This window comes from Neolamprologus multifasciatus, chromosome 2 (assembly GCF_963576455.1).
Source record: "Neolamprologus multifasciatus chromosome 2, fNeoMul1.2, whole genome shotgun sequence".
Lineage (NCBI taxonomy): Eukaryota > Metazoa > Chordata > Actinopteri > Cichliformes > Cichlidae > Neolamprologus > Neolamprologus multifasciatus.
In genome coordinates this window covers 22,605,303-22,625,508 of record NC_140440.1, presented here as the reverse complement: position 1 = coordinate 22,625,508, position 20,206 = coordinate 22,605,303, and the positions used below count along the sequence as shown (strand labels likewise).

The window sequence follows — 20,206 nt, the reverse complement described above, 5'->3', positions numbered from 1 at the left end:
GCGTCTGCTTGGTCTGACATCAGGCTTCTCTCTGGTGATCGCTGGAGTGGGCAAGCCGTCATAGTCCTGACACCAGGATTCGTACTTTAACCAGGTAGCCAGGTCGTCCAGGGTGTAAGCCTGACCAGAATGGTTGTACATGCACCGACAGAAATCAGCTCTTTGCTCTGAAGGAAGCTTACTAAGGAGTCGAGCCACATGGGAGCCACACTGGAGTTTGACCTCCCCATCAGGGCCTAAAGTCTTGAGCATGCCCACGAGCGACTAGATGTGGAGAGAGAATCACTCGAATGCGGCTGCATCCCCTCGGCGGATGTCAGGTGAGTCCATGACAGCAGCAATTCTTCTCAGGGCAAGCTGGTGGGGCTGCCCAAGCCTGTCGTTAAGAGCGTTCATAGTGTCACTGAAGGGCGTGGCAGAATGGAGGTAAGCGTCCGCTATCAACTTTGCTTCCTCTAGGTGCAGGTGATCTAACAAGACTTGGTACCTGAAGAGCTCTGAACTCTCCGAGGGCAATAAGCTCTCTAGCGCCATCTTCAGACGAGCAAATTCCCCAGGATCACGGCGTGTGAGCTTGGGAATGCTTGGACGAGGCCCCCTGTAGGTCAAGAAAGGAGTAGATGAGGACGGAGGTGGAGCTGGCAGTGGTTGCAATGGAGGGGGGTGTGCCCTCGGAGGCGGCGCTGGAGGGTAGGTGGTCCTTGGCTGAGGAGAAGTGAACCCTGGCTTAGATTCATGTGGGGGCATGATCTGACTCTCCTGTGCAGCCATAGACTCCCTCTTCAGATTCTGGAGCTCTTTCATCATCGTATCGATGCAGTCCACAACTGGACCCTGGCTGGAGACAGACTCCTCCTTGAACACAACAGGAGGAGGTGGTGGAGGCCAGTCCTCTTCCTCTTCAGCAGGGGGTGGCTGGAGATGAACAGCAGGGGCTCTGGGTGGTGGACTGAGCTGCAGACTCTCTGCACGGTCCAGCAGCTGCAGCAAACTAGCATGAAGGGCCTGGAAATCAGCCAGCCTGGCTCTCATCTAGTCATACGACTGCTGGAACAGGAACCTTTCACGTTGTATATCTTCTAACTCTGCTCTTAATGGTGTGACATGTGTCGGATTATAATATTATTTTATGCCATGTTAGACCCCTAATTAAAGATTGTGAATTATTATGTAGTTTTAGTTTGCATTATGCTCCTGAATTAGAAGAAGGTGATAACTATTACATTTGGTAAACTGATTTGCATTATATTAGACTGCTGATTTATTGTGAATGAATGATATTGTTTCATGATGCATTATACTGCTGAGTTATAAGAAATACTGTTCACAGAAAGTCATCGCCTTATTTGTCTGAGTAGAAGAGAACAGAGCATACTGCCCCATCTCATCAGGAGCAGATAAACAGGGAGCCAAGGTCGTAGCTTAGGCGCTGTGTGAGAAAGAATGTGAATGTTTAGGCTTTTATGATTAGGTGGGGGCCACTAGAGGCTATAAGAGTTTGATCAAGGCTCCACCATTTTGAGATCTGATGCTGTCTGCTGTATGGTGTCCATCTCCCACGCGTGTGTTCATTAAATCATCGTTTGACTCAACCCGGCCGGACCAGTGTTGTTATTTTGGTTTTCCTCTTGTATCCATCCCCAATATTTGAATCCGTAACAGTTTTGGGGGCTCGTCCTGTGGTATTGGGATGGAAGTTTTGGAGGCTTGGACGGTCCGAGGTGGTCAGACGGGCAGACATTATCCGGCAATCGAACTGAGTGGACAGGCGCCTTTATAAAAGAGGTAGGCACAGGCCTGTTGATTTTATCCGAAGTGTGCTGAATTGGACGATGAAATTAAATGTCTATTCAGTAAAAGTTGCCGGTGAGTGTCTGTTTTGATTTTGAGGAAAAAATCTCATGAGTGTTGAAATTTGAAGTAAGGTTACAAGTAAAAATACTGAGTTTGTCACGGCTGGCGGGGTGAGCCGTGTGGTGTGGAGGAAAGGAGGACCCAAAATGCAGACAGCCACTGGTGATTCGAGTGAGGTTTATTTACAAGTGGTGGAGTGGCAAAACAGGCAGTGAGGGGAGAGTATTTACAATACACAAATAACAGAACTGAGGGCAGGACAGAACATAACCTAAACTGGGTGAGCTAAATAACAAACCTGAGATCACACGAATGGGGTGGGAGGCAGAGAGACACAGACGAGGAACAGACACCATGAAACACAGACGAGCCGACAACGAACACAGACCGACACCCACTATAAATACACACACCAGGTAATCAGGAAATGGCACACAGGAGGGGACACAGCTGGAACTAATGGACATAACGAGACACAACCCTACAAAGTAAAACAGGAAACACACAGACTGTTTTACATAACACGAGGACATGAACAGAGCACCGAGGGAGACGCAGGTAGGGAAAATAAACACAACCAAACCCCAACCACCAATACAAAACAGAATAAACTAGAAAATACTAATAACAAACTCAAAGCGCTGGGTCACCGACCCAGGACCATGACAGTACCCCCCCCTCAAGGGCTGGCTCCAGACAGCCCAACAGAAACACAAAACCCCCCCCAAAAAATCAAAAACGACCCGACCAGGGCGGGCGGCGGGGGACCAGGACGGAGGGACCACAACCAAACAAAAAACAAGCTCCAGCGGGCCAAACGAATTGTCCAAAACACAACACATACTGGAGTTCCTGAACAGGGTCCCAAAACATAGTTCAGGAGGCCGGCCATGCACACGGCAGCGGCGACAATGGGGAAACAGTTCAGGAGGCCGGCCATGCACACGGCAGCGGCGACGACGGGGAAACAGTTCAGGAGGCCGGCCATGCACACGGCAGCGGCGATGACGGGGAAACAGTTCAGGCGGCCGACCGTGCGGACGGCGGCGGCGGCGAGAAAACAGTTCCGGAGGCCGACCGTGCACGCGGCAGCGGCGGCGACGGGGAAACAGGTCAGGCGGCCGACCGTGCGGACAGCAACGGCGGCAACGGGGAAACAGATCAGGCGGCCGACCGTGCGGACAGCAACGGCGGCGGCGACACAAGTCCGGAGGCCGGCCGCATGGAAGGTAGCGGCGGCCTTTGGGAGGTCGTCCATATCGACGATGACGCCCAACAAGCGGCCTGGCAGACGACCGCCGATGTCGAGGCGGCAGTTCGGGACCTGAAGGTGGCGTGGCCCCTGCAGCACCAGGCGAGGCGGATGCTGAGGCTGGACCAGGCGCGGCGGATGCTGAGGCTGGACCAGGCGCGGCGGATGCTGAGGCTGGACCAGGCGCGGCGGATGCTGAGGCTGGACCAGGCGCGGCGGATGCTGAGGCTGGACCAGGCGCGGCGGATGCTGAGGCTGGACCAGGCGCGGCGGATGCTGAGGCTGGACCAGACGACGGCGAGGATGAAGACACGGCTGCTGCAGCTGGCGAGGATGAAGACACGGCTGCTGCAGCTGGCGAGGATGACGACACGGCTGCTGCAGCTGGCGAGGATGACGACACGGCTGCTGCAGCTGGCGAGGATGACGACACGGCTGCTGCAGCTGGCGAGGATGAAGACACGGCTGCTGCAGCTGGCGAGGATGATGAGGCTGCAGCTGGCGGCTGGACGGGCTCTTCGGGCCCTCCAGCTGACGAGGCAGAAGACTGGACGGGCTCCTCGGGCCCTCCAGCTGACGAGGCAGAAGACTGGACGGGCTCCTCGGGCCCTCCAGCGGACGGAACAGGCGGCTGGACGGGCTCCTCGGGCCCTCCAGCGGACGAGACAGGCGGCTGGACGGGCTCCTCGAGCCCTCCAGCTGACGGGACAGGAGGCTGGACGGGCTCCTCGGGCCCTCCAGCTGACGGGACAGGGGGCTGGACGGGCTCCTCGGGCCCTCCAGCGAGAATAGTCTCAGGACCAGCGGGCACAGGGGCCCCTGGCGGGCGCAGAACAGAACCAGCAGGCGCGGAGACCTCTGGCAGGCGCAGAACAGAACCAGCAGGCGCGGAGACCTCTGGCAGGCGCAGAACAGAACCAGCAGGCGCGGAGACCTCTGGCGGGCGCAGAACAGAACCAGCAGGCGCACGGGCCTCTGGCGGGCGCAGAACAGAACCAGCAGGCGCACGGGCCTCTGGCAGGAACGGATCAGAACCAGCAGGCGCACGGGCCTCTGGCAGGAACAGATCAGAACCAGCAGGCGCACGGGCCTCTGGCAGGAACAGATCAGAACCAGCAGGCGCACGGGCCTCTGGCAGGAGCGGATCAGAACCAGCAGGCGCACGGGCTTCTGGCAGGGACAAATCAGAACCAGCAGGCGCACGGGCCTCTGGCAGGGACAGATCAGAACCAGCAGGCGCACGGGCCTCTGGCAGGAGCGGATCAGAACCAACAGGCGCACGGGCCTCTGGCAGGAGCGGATCAGAACCAACAGGCGCACGGGCTTCTGGCAGGGACAAATCAGAACCAGCAGGCGCACGGGCCTCTGGCAGGAACAAATCAGAACCAGCAGGCGCACGGGCCTCTGGCAGGGACAAATCAGAACCAGCAGGCGCACGGGCCTCTGGCAGGGACAAATCAGAACCAGCAGGCGCACGGGCCTCTGGCAGGGACAAATCAGAACCAGCAGGCGCACGGGCCTCTGGCAGGAACAGATCAGAACCAGCAGGCGCACGGGCCTCTGGCAAACACAAGGCTGACTGCAACTGCACCGAGCATCGACTCAGCTCAGGCAGCGACAGCCGGGTGCAGTCCTCAGCTGGCTTCTTTACCTCCAGGGGTCCAGAGTCTGCTGGGGGCTGAAACCCAGCCTCTGGGGAGGCCCTGGAGTGCATCTCAGAACTGGCCAGCTCTTGAGGAGTGTTTTCAGGATTGTGTGGTTTGTCTCTCTGCAAAAAATATGTACTAGAAAAAGAGTCCAAAACGCGGGGCACAGACACAGCCTCCCGTACAGAGGGAGTCGGTGAAGACGGAGCTGGCGCAGATGACTGGGCTAGTGGGGATATCGGGGGCCGAGCTGAATGCTGCTGTGCAGCTAAACGAGCTTGCAGCTGTGCAGCTAAACGAGCTTGCGGCTGTGCAGCTAAACGAGCTTGCGGCTGTGCAGCTAAACGAGCTTGCGGCTGTGCAGCTAAACGAGCTTGCGGCTGTGCAGCAGGCTCAAAAAACACAGCCCCGGTATAAACCGTCACAAGTTCTGGTGAAACCAAAAGAGTGTCTTGTCCACTCACCACAGCCGGCCGCTCAGAAATCCCCAGGTCCGACTGTGGCGAGGAGCGTCGGCGGCGTGAGCGCCTTTTCCCCCTTGAAGGCTGGGTTGACGGGCCGGGCAGAACATCCTCTGTCGAAAGTGAAGCATGAGTTGCAGGGTGGGTGGTAGCAGCCGGGGGGTGAAGACGGAGCTCGTTCAGAATGAAGTTCTGTGCGAGCGGGTGAAGTGAGTCCAGTAGCCAGGAGTGAGCAAGGATTAGCTGCTGTAGCCTGGCTTCTACAGCACGGTGAAATGCCTCCCCCTCATGCTCAAGCCACAGGTTAACCAACCTTGAAACAGAGTCAACCAATTCCTCCCGAAACTCCTGGGAGGGTGCGGATGCTGCTGGGTCCATGTTTGGTCGGCTCGTACTGTCACGGCTGGCGGGGTGAGCCGTGTGGTGTGGAGGAAAGGAGGACCCAAAATGCAGACAGCCACTGGTGATTCGAGTGAGGTTTATTTACAAGTGGTGGAGTGGCAAAACAGGCAGTGAGGGGAGAGTATTTACAATACACAAATAACAGAACTGAGGGCAGGACAGAACATAACCTAAACTGGGTGAGCTAAATAACAAACCTGAGATCACACGAATGGGGTGGGAGGCTGGGAGGCAGAGAGACACAGACGAGGAACAGACACCATGAAACACAGACGAGCCGACAACGAACACAGACCGACACCCACTATAAATACACACACCAGGTAATCAGGAAATGGCACACAGGAGGGGACACAGCTGGAACTAATGGACATAACGAGACACAACCCTACAAAGTAAAACAGGAAACACACAGACTGTTTTACATAACACGAGGACATGAACAGAGCACCGAGGGAGACGCAGGTAGGGAAAATAAACACAACCAAACCCCAACCACCAATACAAAACAGAATAAACTAGAAAATACTAATAACAAACTCAAAGCGCTGGGTCACCGACCCAGGACCATGACAGAGTTAGAGTCTCAGGTAAAGGTAAAAATACTGAGTTAGAGTCTCAGGTAAAGGTAAAAATACTGAGTTAGAGTCTCAGGTAAAGGTAAAAATACTGAGTTAGAGTCTCAGGTAAAGGTAAAAATACTGAGTTAGAGTCTCAGGTAAAGGTAATAATACTGAGTTAGAGTCTCAGGTAGTTTGATAGGGAATTGGTCAGTTTGTGAGTTAGAGTCTCCATTGGTCTAAGGATTGCATCTGTGTTGGTCATTTTGCGAGTTAGAGTCTCCAATGTCCATAACGTTGCATCTGCCTCAGTCATACTCTTGTTTTTTGGGTGTTGTCTGTTGTTTAAAAGTATTATAAATTTTGTTAGAACGGTGGTTAGAGTCCACTAAGAGGCGCATAGCCCGGAGGTTACGCTCCCTCCTGGCCGCGGACGCGCGACCTTGACCTGTCGGCGAACAGGGTTAGTTTAGTTGGCTTGACTGTGGGGTACAGGGCATCCTGGAACAAGCTAGGAGTTAGAGTCTCCTTATCTGCGCTTTTTTGGGCACTGTAAATTGAGTTAGGGATTTTAGAGATGAGGCCAGTTAGAGTCTGATACTGGTTAATTGATTACAAAAAAGTTGGACTTTCTTTGGTTGGACCCGTTATCTTAAATTTGTCAAAATTGTGTAGGCGCTAAAACTTTCAGGCCTGAGAGTGATTGTAAATATAAGACGTCTTTGTAATATAATAGAAAGTTGAGTGTGAAACGAGGCTGTGTGTGACGACAGTGCGCTGCGAGCTATTTTTAGATAGTGTGTGAACATGCAAATGAGGTGGCTGCTGTGAAGCCCACAGAGGACTTCCTGTTTAGCGTGTTATTGAGTTTTATAAGTATGATTTGCAAATAATGATACATGCCTGTAATTAAAACGCTGATTTTGCTGATTATAATATTATAAATAAAGTTTTGAATGACTACGGTGAATGTTTAATGTTTGGCTGAGTTTTGATATGGGAGAGACGGCTTCGCAGCTGCTGGGGGTAAGTGACTGGAAACTTGCATGCCCATAAAAGGCAACTGCCTGACTGTGTGAACTATGCACCAAGAGAGAGTGTAAAATCTAGGCAGATGAACCAAATGGATGTTGTAAGAAAAATAGTAAATGAATGTTTTAGTCTCCTAATACAGGTGGATTTCTCTCAACCAGGAGACCTGAGTACAGCAGCAAAAGGATAGATTAACAAAATTGGGACGACACACAGGCCAAGCTCTGGCTCAAAATTTTACAGCTTGACCTCTCACTTTGTCCCCACCCGAAAAAGAAGCTTAAAGGACATCTTCTCCTCCAGTTATCGGTTACCATCACTGGAAATTTTCAGGCAAGTTTTTCACTGAATTGTTTTTGGCACCATGTGTCCCTGAATCTCACAAGCAAGCTCTAATTCCTGGCTGAAGACATGGAATGCTGTTATTTAAGGTGGGAAATCAAAATTTGGGAAACAAAATTAAAAACACACACAATTAGATAAATGCCTTGTTTGAGAAAAAAGTTAAAATAACCCACCCACAAACGCACATACACGCAATGAAGAAACAGCTTACACTCATGAACACGTGAAGATTTTCCAGCAAGCTTAAAGCAGCAAAACTTAATATACACCTGATGTTAAATGATAAAGTCTATCCACTACTAACAAATAAACTCTCTGGGTTGCAGGACAACAACTTGACTTCAAAAAGACAGACACTGGTAAATCACAAACCAGTGATGAAACAACAAATTTAGTGGTTAAAAGAGTCAAATTGTGACATGTTTTCCTCTGATTGATTAATACAAGTGATTACTGAATGAAATAAAAATTCCTTTTTTGAATTATTAAACATGATCTTAAGAATTTTAACGTGTACCTGTGTTGTCCTGTCAATTTGGTGGGTTAGGAGTTGATTATATAGTGAGAAAAAACAAAAAAAAGGGGGGGAGAAGGCTGACACAGGGCCTGGCCCCTCTCTGAATAACACAACCAAAACAACATCATTTTCCTGTTCGTCTGTTTTTGTTTTGTTTTTGTTTTTTCTCTTTATGCTTAATTACAGGCTGCTTTGTCAGCCCGGAAAGCCGAGGCTGACCTGGACTCCTGCTCTCCCCTCTACCATCTTTGCTCTCCCTTCTACCATCTTTGATGTGACCCTGACCAAATGCTACAGCAGCTGGACCCACAACAACAGCCTGAGAATGTCAACAGTGCTGCAGGAAAAAGATCTCATGCAGCGGAGACGGAGAACGTTAAATCCAAGGCCCGTTTCACGACACGGGGGAGATTTCCAGACAGCTTCAGCTGACAGAGCTGTGACGAGACGCCTATTAAGCCCGGATGAAAAGTGAGGCCGAGCAAAAAATGCTGACCTTAACAACTCTGCATTAAAACTGTGCAGGACAGTGACGGACCAACACGGAAGATCGGGCAGCAAAAAGGGCGTGCCAGAGACACGAGGAGTAACTGAGGTCAGGAGGCACCTCAGATTGGACAAAAGCACCAGAAGAACATAAGCTGAAGGCACAGGTGTCGGGGCTCAGCCAGGAGCTGACCTCTGAGAAGAGCCGAACAGCAGAGCTGCAGAAGGCCGTGGAGCAAAGCAAGGAAAACATCAATAAACTTCAATCTGACGTGTACGGAAAAGACTGAGGTTTCTGCCCTCAGTAAGAGCTCAAGGCATCAGAGCAGAAACTGAGCATGGCTAAGGAGGAGCTGGCTGCTAATTGAACCCATCAGTCAGGCTTGGAGTCCCAGATACAGGACTTGAAATCAGGCCGGAGCTTGTTGGAGCAGGAGGTTGCCAAACCTGACGAGAAGCTCCAACACAGGAGCAAACCCTGAAGGACCTACAGAAGCAAAAAGGGTCAAGTTAAGGAGGAGCTGGACAAGGAGAAGATGCAGGACACTGGAGAAAAGGACTGCCTCAATTGGGGCCAGAACCAGTATGGAGAGAACTTTGGGCAGCAGCACCAATGGACGCAAACGGACTGAAAAGGGGGAGGGCAGGACCCCAGGCCACGCTTCAGGCCATGGTTTACCCAGAACACCAGAACAGGAAAGTGATGAACACAAACACACACACAAACACACACATCTACATACACTGACTCAGAAGCAAGAGAAACACACATATGAACACATATGCACTCGTTGATTGACTGAGAAATGACACACACACACGCACACAAATCGAAATGCTGATTCAATTCACTGAGAAGTGATCCACACACACACATACACATGTTTGTGCAATGAAGAGTGATACACACACATGCTGATGCAATGAAGAATGCTTTACTAACAAATGCTATGCTGATACGCAAAATGTTGCACACAAACGTCCAAATACAGAATTTGTTACAACAACAAGAAGCCATTGATGGTTAATTGGTTAAATGCATTTCATGTCACCCAGAGGGCATTTGTGTAGATTTAGGGGACAGGGTCTAAAGCAGTTTGGTTATGAAAACAATGTCTGTGAGTGATGTCTGTTTATGGCTCAAGGCCTCGACTGAATTGTTTACTGTGCTTCACACAGCCTGATAAGGAGCAGTGGTACAGAGTGAAAATGATGAATTAGCGGTGTGAGTCTTATTTCGGAGCACCACATTTTTGTGATTGAGATTTAATTGAAGGAGGAACACACTGAAAAAATTAAAAAAAATAAATAATAAAATATAAAATAAAAAAAAGAAAAAGGGGGCCAGCCCTTGGATTTACGTAAGCATCCCACGTGTATTTAACACAATTGCCTCAGGCTTTAAAGATCTGTACAAAATTCAACAGGAAATTATAGCTTCCCTGTATTTCCTACATTGTTGGCATGCTGGTGAGTGCTGTTGCTCCACAGTAAGAAGGTCCTGGGTGCAAGTCCACAGTCTGGTTAGTTTGCAGTGGTTTCTCTCTGGGTATTCTGGTTTCCTGCCACAGTGAAAAGTCATGAAGCTATTAGAGTTAGGTTAATTGATGATTCTAAATTATCCGTGAATGTAAGTGTAAATGGTTGTTTGTTTCTATGTGACAGACTGGTGACCTGTTTGGGGTGCACCCTGCCTCGTAACCTATCACTTTAGAGTTATTTCCCAGCCCTCGTGCAATTAGGATAAAGATAGGAGGATGGTAGTTGGTGTAGACCCATTCAATTTTTATGGTAACCAGAATTTAGACTTTGTTGAACCGTAGGCAATATGAAGACAACATGTAGTATTTAAGGGACCAAGTAGAATTTGGATAAAAGTTATTGAATAGTGTTGAAATAAAATGACAGAATTGTGAAGAATTAAAATATTCCAGGAGCTCAACTTACTCCATCTGAACATGTCTTAATCGTGTAATATGAACTCAAAATGCACAGGTTAACTGAAAATGAAAAGGTTGTGTTGATTTAACTCAGTTGTTTAAGTTCCTACCAAAGCAAAACATTTGTGTGCAACTGGTGTCCACTATTGAATCAAATAAGTCCAACATGTTTTTGTCAGTGCAAAAGAAGTTACGGTACCTGTATGCTTACACAATATTGTCCCTGGACAGAGAAAAACTTTCTGGTGAAGTTTTGGTTGATTTTGGGTTTTGCTTAACACTAGGTTGATTTTATCAGTGAGGTTTGGATTGTTTTCTTTCTCTAAGAGAGAGAAAGATGGTTTTATGTTTGGACATGTTTCCAACGGGCCCCAGTATTTGTTATTATATGAGTATTTTATTGGTTACGTTTGTCTTTGCTTTTGTTACAGTGCACTGAAATAAGAACATCTGAGAGGAGTGATCCACCGGTGGTGATATTTTGGTATTTTGTGAGTTCCTGATTTAACAAATCAGCTCTTTAATCCAGGCCTGAGAGATTGAACTTTAAAGCGCTATAAAACATTCTTACTGAAAACAGTTGCAAAGTATTTTTCTCCATGATTATAATGGGCTGGGGAGAAATTCACTTATATGGGACATTGATCACATGAGAAGTCCTGAGCCTAAAAGGATTGCAGCGAGTCAATCCAGTCAAAAAAAAACAAGGAACTGTTTTCCTTTAAAAATGATGACGTCATCTTGCTGGTGATGGAGGCTCGAATAGGTTGCGTGTGAGACTCCATTATCAGCAATATCTGGTATAAATGTGTGTGAATGTATGCATGTGACTGGACTGTGATGGACTGACGACTAAATGTTTAAACTGACTTGATACTGAGACAAAAACGGTACCGACTTTAGGATTAGTAAATGTCCACAAACAATTCACCCAGTCTGTAAAAGAAGGGTGGATGTTTTGTCTTGCTTTGTTTTGTTTTTGCAGGAACAGAAGGATGACAGAGACTAAAGGAGGAGGCTGTAGCTTCACATGAGTGTGAACTGCAGACTTAACCCTTTGGTTGCTAATTTTGAGCTACTGATGTTTCCATTAAGAAAAATGTGTTTTATTAGTTGTGTTTCGATTAATGTATCACATTATATTGTTGGGAATGTTAAATGCTAAAGTGAAGAGAAGCTTTGATTTCACTCAAGACTGAACATGTTATTATTAACCATAGCAGGCCACTGTAAAAAGCCAATTAATTTTGATAGAAAAAAAAGCAAAAAAACCCTCTATTGATGTCTATGAATAACAGGGGAATGATAGACTTGTCACATTCAAAATAGAGATATGTAATGACAAATACTGGTCCACGTCATTTAGGTTCTCCATTGAAATAGTCAATAATTTAGAAAAGTAAGATAGAACCGACAGGGGCATGTGCTGAGATGTGGTGCTGCACAAGAACAAGAGCAAAATAAAGAAAAATTATTGTGTTTAGCTTTGATAAATTCAAATTAAAATGTACCATTACACTCAGAGGATCAATATGAAATTCAATATATGCTAATTTTGTATGAAGTACATGACTGATAACTGTTCTGTCCTGAGCTTTTGTTTTTACAGCGCCCACTTGACCACACCAACAGTTTCTCGCCACCAAAATTGGGTACTTGCAAAGAATAGGGAGGAATATCATCAGAAGTGGGAAAGGTAAGCCCCGATGGGGGTGATAACATCATTAATTTCACGTATGGTCAAATTCTTAAAATTTGACCCCAAACATGAAGAATTCTTCAAACATTTAGAGACAGAGTGGAGTTTTAGATAAACATAATGTAGCAAACCACATAAGGATGGAGCGTTGGAATCAATAAGATGGTGAAAAACACGCAGGAAAAATGTTGATCATGTTGATTATGTTTATTCCAGTGTGCAGAGATTGGCTAATCTGACCAGGAAATGTTATAAAATGGATTGTCGGAACAGTCAGCGTTAAAGTCACCTTTGACAGTCCAGACTAAGATGGCGTTGGACATCTTCAGGGCGGAAAAGGGTTGGTGTGACCAAGGTGTGGTTTGGCTTGTTGTATGTATATTTCAAGATGATATGGCTCTGGATGGACCAGTTACCAGGGCATGGAAGGAGGACAGACTCATTAAATGAGGAGAAGGAATTTTCTGGGATTGGAGATCCTGTGGGTGAGTGGTTGACTAAAAGCATGTATAAAATAAAGCTATTTTTTGTTATTGATTGGTAATAGATTGATAATTGGCCACATTCACAGTTGTATTGACTTGTAGTGGACGTAGTCTACTTCATGTTTAAGCACTCTAAGTAACAGATTGAAAATAGTGACATTAAAGGAAGAATATGCAGCGCCACCCTGTCAAATGCCAGTGCCGGTGGGGCTCAGTGATGAATCAGGTGAGCTTCATGGCTGAATTAAAACATAGATGCCCCTGCTGTGGTCAGTAAGGGATAAAAAGGGTGTGTTTTACTGTTATTTTAGCATCAGCATTATTGTTACATTAGAATCATATAACAAGCATTGCATTGAACATTTATTGAAGCTATTGACATATTAACATTTGTATTACAGTGATTGTTATAACCCCATGTTAATCTTCTATCTACAGGTGTCAAAAGTAGTCAACAAGTTCATGTTGAAGTGAAGTTCATAATAATACAGGTTTTGTTTGTAGACGATTGTGAAGACGCAGGCTCTGGGCGGAGCCAGGAGTTGAACAGATCTAACATGACAATTAAATTGATTTCATTCCCTAACACAGGATAACAAGACTGGAGCAACGACACTGGATAGGAGAAAGTCTGATACTTTCTGAGATATGAGGTCACTAACCTTTTCTTTTAATTTTCTAGCTTCATTGAATGGACACATGTTAGAATTAGAAATGGCTAATTTGTTTATGTCTTTTACTAGAATGAGTGGTTTTAATCATTTTTATACATATCTTGCAAATGTGCTTATAATGAGTTGGCACTCGGTTTTTTGAAGGTCATAAGCTTCGTTCAGCGATAGTCCGGACTGATAAAGTGTAGGAAATGCCTTGAGTGCAGCGGGCTACATGCAAACACGCTTACACACACATACACTAAATTAGGATAAGTCCTTGGGACATTCTGAATGTTCTAAACCAATTCTGAACCACCAAAAGATCAGTAGACAGCAACATTAGATTGTTAGAGCTGGGAAGAGAGGTGTTTTGGTTTTCTGTCTCTTACAGAGGAAGGAACAGACACCAGACGAGGTCACCGATATACGAGGATCCTTGGCAGCAGAGACAGACACGGTGACTGCGGAAACATCAACTGGGTTCAAGTGTCATGGCATTTTGGGCTCCAGTTAGTCACCTCAAAAGGATGGATCCCATAAACACAGCAATAACCATGAAGGGGTTAACGGAAATCCAGGAACACCACACCAACGACGTTCAAGAGGTTGTTGGTCATAAGGAGAACACCTTTCTGTTCCTTTTCCTGGGGAACACAGCTGTGATCCCAGAATACACAGATCATTGTTTGAAATTGGGGCAGAATAATCCCCTGATCTGTGCAACGACTGAAGGGTTGTCTAACCCCTGAGGTTGAAGGAAACAAGAGCAGAGGATCACCCGACTGGAAGACACTGGTGCCTACAGCCATAAAATAAAGGTTAAAAGCTCCTCGGACAGAGGTTCTAGTCTGAGTACGTTTGGAGGGTATAAGGTAGCACCGAAATAAAGCTGTGGGAGAACTGGGGAGTGATGGGAGTATCATCTGTATCTACTATTGTGGTTGTAATAAAAGTTTTTCTTGCATCCGAACTGCGCAAACACAGAGGTCATCTCACATATGGTTCACCCAACAGGGGGACAAAGGGCCTCAGGAGTAAGGAGAAATGAACCCGGCAACACTGGATTGCAGGGTGTAAGTGAGCTCTTTAAGTCTAAAGAGCTCATCAGGGGGAATTGTCGGATTATAATATTATTTTATGCCATGTTAGACCCCTAATTAAAGATTGTGAATTATTATGTAGTTTTAGTTTGCATTATGCTCCTGAATTAGAAGAAGGTGATAACTATTACATTTGGTAAACTGATTTGCATTATATTAGACTGCTGATTTATTGTGAATGAATGATATTGTTTTATGATGCATTATACTGCTGAGTTATAAGAAATACTGTTCACAGAAAGTCATCGCCTTATTTGTCTGAGTAGAAGAGAACAGAGCATACTGCCCCATCTCATCAGGAGCAGATAAACAGGGAGCCAAGGTCGTAGCTTAGGCGCTGTGTGAGAAATAATGTGAATGTTTAGGCTTTTATGATTAGGTGGGGGCCACTAGAGGCTATAAGAGTTTGATCAAGGCTCCACCATTTTGAGATCTGATGCTGTCTGCTGTATGGTGTCCATCTCCCACGCGTGTGTTCATTAAATCATCGTTTGACTCAACCCGGCCGGACCAGTGTTGTTATTTTGGTTTTCCTCTTGTATCCATCCCCAATATTTGAATCCGTAACACATGGCTGTGTGAGCGATCATCAGAGGGGTCAGACGAAGGATGGTGGGAAGAACGGGTGTCGCCTCCTGTCTCACTTTCCTCCTGGTAACCTGCACCAAGCCTGGGGAAGTCAGTCTCATAAGCTTCATAGCGGAGGGGACAACGTACATTACGCCGTGGGCGCGCACCAAGGGCTGAGAAGTTCTGAATATCATCCACCTTGTTAGGGTAGAAGCAGCTTACATCCGGCTCGAAGGACCATTAATGTTGGGTAGATAGCTTGTACTGGGAGGACTGTAAGGTGCTAGTTCAGGTTTGCAGCTACCACTCCCCGGAGTGTCGGCCAGAAGGGAGACAATGAAGACACAGAGGATAGTGCAGACTCTTGTATTGACTTCACACAGTTGAAGGTAACAGGGATTGTCAGAGGAGCAGGTATTGCATACAGGTTTAGGTGCATGGGCATGGGTGTGTGTGTGTGTTCTCTGAAAGGAACAGAAAGAAAATACTACATTACTAAAGTGTTCACAACAATATCTCCAGAGTACATCAACATAAACACAGGCGGGAAATAAACTAACATCCCCTTTAATACCATAGGCCATATATTACCCACGCCTCACGTATAAACCCACTGAGAGAGCTAACACAGTACACAGTTATACCCAACCACACGGCAGGAGAGTTAGCTTAGCTTAGCTTAGCACCCGCTAGCGGCACAGACAGAAACATAGTCATTTCCCCCCTAACTTTGGTTACAGTCCCAAACACATCTTATTATCACATCCTCACACATCACCAACTTACGTTGCTCATTAACGCACACTTCTCACGGAATAACCAATTCTCTGCCGGTAATCTGGAGCAGAAAAGCTCAGGTGCTTTGCCCACGTTTCTCCCTGGACATAGTCTCTCTCATACAAAGCGGTGGGTTGACCTCTACTGGCCACTCTAAAAACTACAGGTGAACTAACAACTGAACAGAATAAAACCATAACTACGGGGCCTTTTGTACAGTAATGTTTTAATGTTCTTCGTTATTAAACATTTGCACATAAATAAGTGACATAATATTCAGTACATACTTAAAGCTTACTCTTCGGGCGCCCCTCATCCGCCGTTTTTTTTCCGGCAAAATTGCATTCTGGGATATGTTGGGCCATGAAGTCTACACCGCCCAATCCGTACCGGAAACCCGATCAGTACCCCGCATGCACAAATCTTACGTCACTTCCTCTCTTTGCCAACATTGCGACATTCAATATATTTGAATGACACGGTTAGCGCCCAGTTAGCTCTTAGCATTTTTAAACAGCTCTGCCTCCTTTTCGACTACTGGGACATTTAAACTATGGATAATCCATATACAAACAAATTTATGCTTTTCTCCTCAACAGAGAGCGTTCCCCGATTGAACAACAGCGCCGTAAAATAAGAAGAATGGCGCCTAATTACAGAATTAATAATACAGACTTTGTAATATGTCACGTGAAGATTCAGCAGTGTTTACTGGCAATTGACAGTGATAGCGGACATCATCATCACTATTCCAATCAATCCTCTCCACACAGACAAGCATAAACACACTCGACTATCACTAAATCAAATTTAACACAAGTTTGTAATGACGCTAATTCAGTTTACAATAGGGTTCATTCGCTCGGTCAGCAGGTGGCAGTATCCTCGAACACTGGGGTGTAAACTGCCATTAAACAAACAGAAGAAGAAGAAAACCCCTGCACATGCGCGGTACGGATCGGGTAGACCCAATTTGTACGGTCCGACTTATGCGTAGTAAGGATCGGGGAGCCCTGATTCGTCACTATCTTTTTTTTTTGTTTGTTTTTGTCTACATTATATTAAATGTTTCATTATCGGAAACATTTTAAGAGATACTTATTATTCTTAACATTTTAACAGATACTCTGACCCGTAACTATCGTAAAATGCTTCGACCGGAAGTAGACACCTTTCGCGCATGCGGGGTACCGATCGGGTTTCCGGTACGGATCGGGTAGTGACACCGCCACGTCCTTAAAATTCAGGGAAATGAAGGACGCATTTGAGGGCCGCATTTCGAGCAGCCTTCGAATTGGGACAGCCTTTGTCGCGTCGCTGTGACGTAATCGGCCTTAAAATAGCCTTTAAGGCTGAAGACCCTGAATTGGGATACTGGGATATTGGGATCCAGAATTTGTTGCGCTGGCTGCTGGGCTCTGTGAGTTTTTGCAGCAGCTCTACCTGTACTAGATGCACCTGCTCCTTGTCTTTTCTATCTCTGACTTTATGTCCTCTACAAGAGTTTCTGTTTTTTTGGTAGTTCTTTAAATGTTCAATAAAAACATCTATGCTAATTAATAACGAAGAAAGCTTTGTAATGAAGACTGTCATTTCCAAAACACTGCCCGCCCCCACCCCGCGGTCCGCAGCGTTGTTGAAAAGGCTGTGGAAGTCCCTATATTAAACACGTAGACCTGTTACACAAAAATCACCAAACTTGGATGACCACAGACTGTTTTCCTTCGTGGTGATGAAGGAAAACGCTGGGTTGGCATGTAAAAGGGCATTTATTCCCTTCAAAGACCTGCAGTTCAAAAAAAGCTCCCCTCCGACAGCCAAACCCATCTGTTCTCTGATTGGATTGTTACATTTGTGATTGACATGACATTGACCAATCAGATGAAAGGAAGAAAAATAGGGTCAAAATTTGTACTTGTAACTTGCATGGATTTTTTTTGGCTAAGTCCACTCACAAATCTTTTTTACACATACAAATCTTTTTTACACATACAAAACTTTTTTACACACACACAAATCTTTTTTACACATTCAAAACTTTTTTACACACACACAAATTCTTTTTACACATACAAAACTGATTTACAAGTACAAAATATTTATGACCACATTTTGAGCCCATAGGAACGTGAACCACATTACAAATGCAAAACATCGGGATTAATAGGCACATGCATGTTAGAAAGAAGAAGGTTTCAAGGTCTGTCATGTCGGTGGGTGCAAGGTCTGAAATTATCTAGGAGTACACCAATCACAGCATGTAGAAATGTAGAAGGCCAGTGTACAAGCCAGTCAGAGAGCGCTTTAAAACAACTTTGCATTCAAGCATCAAGCAAGAGTACGAAAAACATTTCCCACACGTTGACTGATCATCAACAATATAAAACAGGCAGTGTTTTAGAAAGACCAGATTCCTGACTGGCACTTATTTTCACCATTGAGTTGCATGCCTTCTCTCTCCCTTTCCTCCAGCATTCTTTTTCTTTAATCAGCTTCACCAGACGACTTGTCTAACATTACCTGTAGATAAGCAAGTTCACATGCATTTATGTCCATGTTATGAGTGTTCACTTGCAATTTATGGCGATTGCAGTGATAGAGAAAGAGCCTGAAGTCTGTGGCTGAGAGAATATTGCCTTATTTTTTTTATATAATGCAATATTTATTTGCTTTTAGAACAAAGGGAAACTGTCTTATGCAGCCCACAACAAACATACAACTTATTGGGTTTCCTGAGAACATAACCCCAAACCCAAACCATACAAGTCCTTTTCTTCCCCCTCCCCACCCCCGCCCTTCCTACCAACACATATCACCTTTGCAGTATAACCATAACATTCCAATGACACTACAGGTTAACATAATGAACAAGGAGAAAGGTACAATAGGTCAGTGATTCAAGACAAAAAGAGAATTACATGTATTAACTCCCTATTGCACATTCCTGAATAACTTTTTGGTCTCTCTAATTCCCTTTAGCTAGTTTTGGACTGTTGAGGGGTTTGCATGATTAACCCTAGCTGAGGATAGATCTAAGTACAAGATATCTAAGAAGGCATGTAACCAGTGTTTCACCGAGAGATCATGTGGTGGTAGCCACCTCTGAACCGCTCGCTTTTTGGCCGCAGTTATGCCTGCCAGCCACAATTTACACGCTTTCATTGTCATTGGAAGCCTAGAGTCATCAAGCAGAAGATGTAGTAATGGGTCAACAGGAAGACTGATATTTGTCAGTGATGACAGTAACTTTATTACCTTGCCCCAGAAGAAGAACATATCTGGACAGTCCCATAGAGAATGCATTAAGGTTCCAACAGTAGCAGTCGAGCAGAATGTGCAGTAAGGATGAGAGGTTATTTTCAACTGGAATCTTTTCTGAGGAGTTAAGTACGTTCGAGGACATACCTTAGAATGGATAAATTGGTGGCGGGGATTCTTTGATGAACTGGCGACATTGGCCCAGATTGTGGTCCTGGCTATCTTCTCCTGTTGGTCGGCCAGGTCTTTTTGCCATTCTTTAATAGAAAAATCTTGGGATTTTAACCGCTTTAATAGATTCATGTAGATAAATGAAACTATTCTCTTAGGTGAGTTTTGTACCAGCTCTACAATGGAGAGTTTTAAGTTGTCTCCCCACTGAATATTATGCGATTTGAGGGCCGAGTGTAATCTAAAATAATGAAATAGCGACTGCTTTGGGACTCTATAACGAGTAACCAACTCCTGGAAACTGAGCATTGAATTTGTACCATTTAAATCCTCTAACACTTGGATAGGGCTTTGAGCCCATGGGCATTTAGCAAAGGTTTTGGACCCAGTTAGCAAGTGATAGTTTTGCCATAAAGGGGTGTGCTTGTGCCACTTTGTCACTCTACCTAAGAACTTTTCCTCGAGCCTAAAAGATTTCAATAAATATGAAATTTTGAGAATAATGCCTTATGTATAGATTAAGGGTGATCTGGGGCCAGTCAGTGACTGTCAGGCCCCAGTTGCACAGACCAGTCAGACCCTGACAACTCTGTGTCTCGAGAGAAAAATGTGTATTCTCAGACTTCTTGCTGGAGGTTTCTGAGAGTCACTGGGTAAAACTGCAAAGAGGTATATGGTGCTGCCTCCTTGCGATTTCTTTGGTCCCTAGCAAGTTGCCGGATTCCCTGCAAACACACAAGAGCTACTGGCCGAGCGGTGGTGAAACTATGAAAAGTGGAGCGCGAACCAGAAATAGACTACTCACCTTCAAAATAAAAGCTGTGCCTTTGAAATATGTTGAGAGCTGCTGTAAGGCGGGCCTTTTACTTTGAAGGCAAAGTCTTCTTCTTGACCTTAGTGCAGCATTCGATACTGTTGACCATAATATTCTATTAGAGCGATTAGAACATGCTGTAGGTATTACAGGTATTGCACTGCAGTGGTTTGTATCATAT

At 45.8% G+C, this 20,206-nt stretch overlaps 2 protein-coding genes across 2 annotated transcripts; both read right to left on the bottom strand.

Annotated features, from left to right (window-relative positions):
• Positions 1 to 282: 282 nt before the first annotated feature.
• LOC146524349 (uncharacterized) lies at positions 283 to 1,032 on the bottom strand. Its single transcript, XM_085172257.1, has one exon. The coding sequence runs from the start codon at positions 1,030 to 1,032 to the stop codon at positions 283 to 285; it is 750 nt and encodes a 249-aa protein (XP_085028383.1).
• Positions 1,033 to 1,079: 47 nt separating this feature from the next.
• LOC146524348 (uncharacterized) lies at positions 1,080 to 6,753 on the bottom strand. The gene is made up of 5 exons (XM_085135479.1): positions 5,217 to 6,753; positions 4,598 to 4,973; positions 3,732 to 3,934; positions 2,888 to 3,653; positions 1,080 to 1,090 (listed from the first exon to the last, which is right to left on the bottom strand). The coding sequence occupies exons 1-5, from the start codon at positions 5,589 to 5,591 to the stop codon at positions 1,080 to 1,082; spliced, it is 1,731 nt and encodes a 576-aa protein (XP_084991605.1). The 5' UTR covers positions 5,592 to 6,753.
• Positions 6,754 to 20,206: the final 13,453 nt, after the last annotated feature.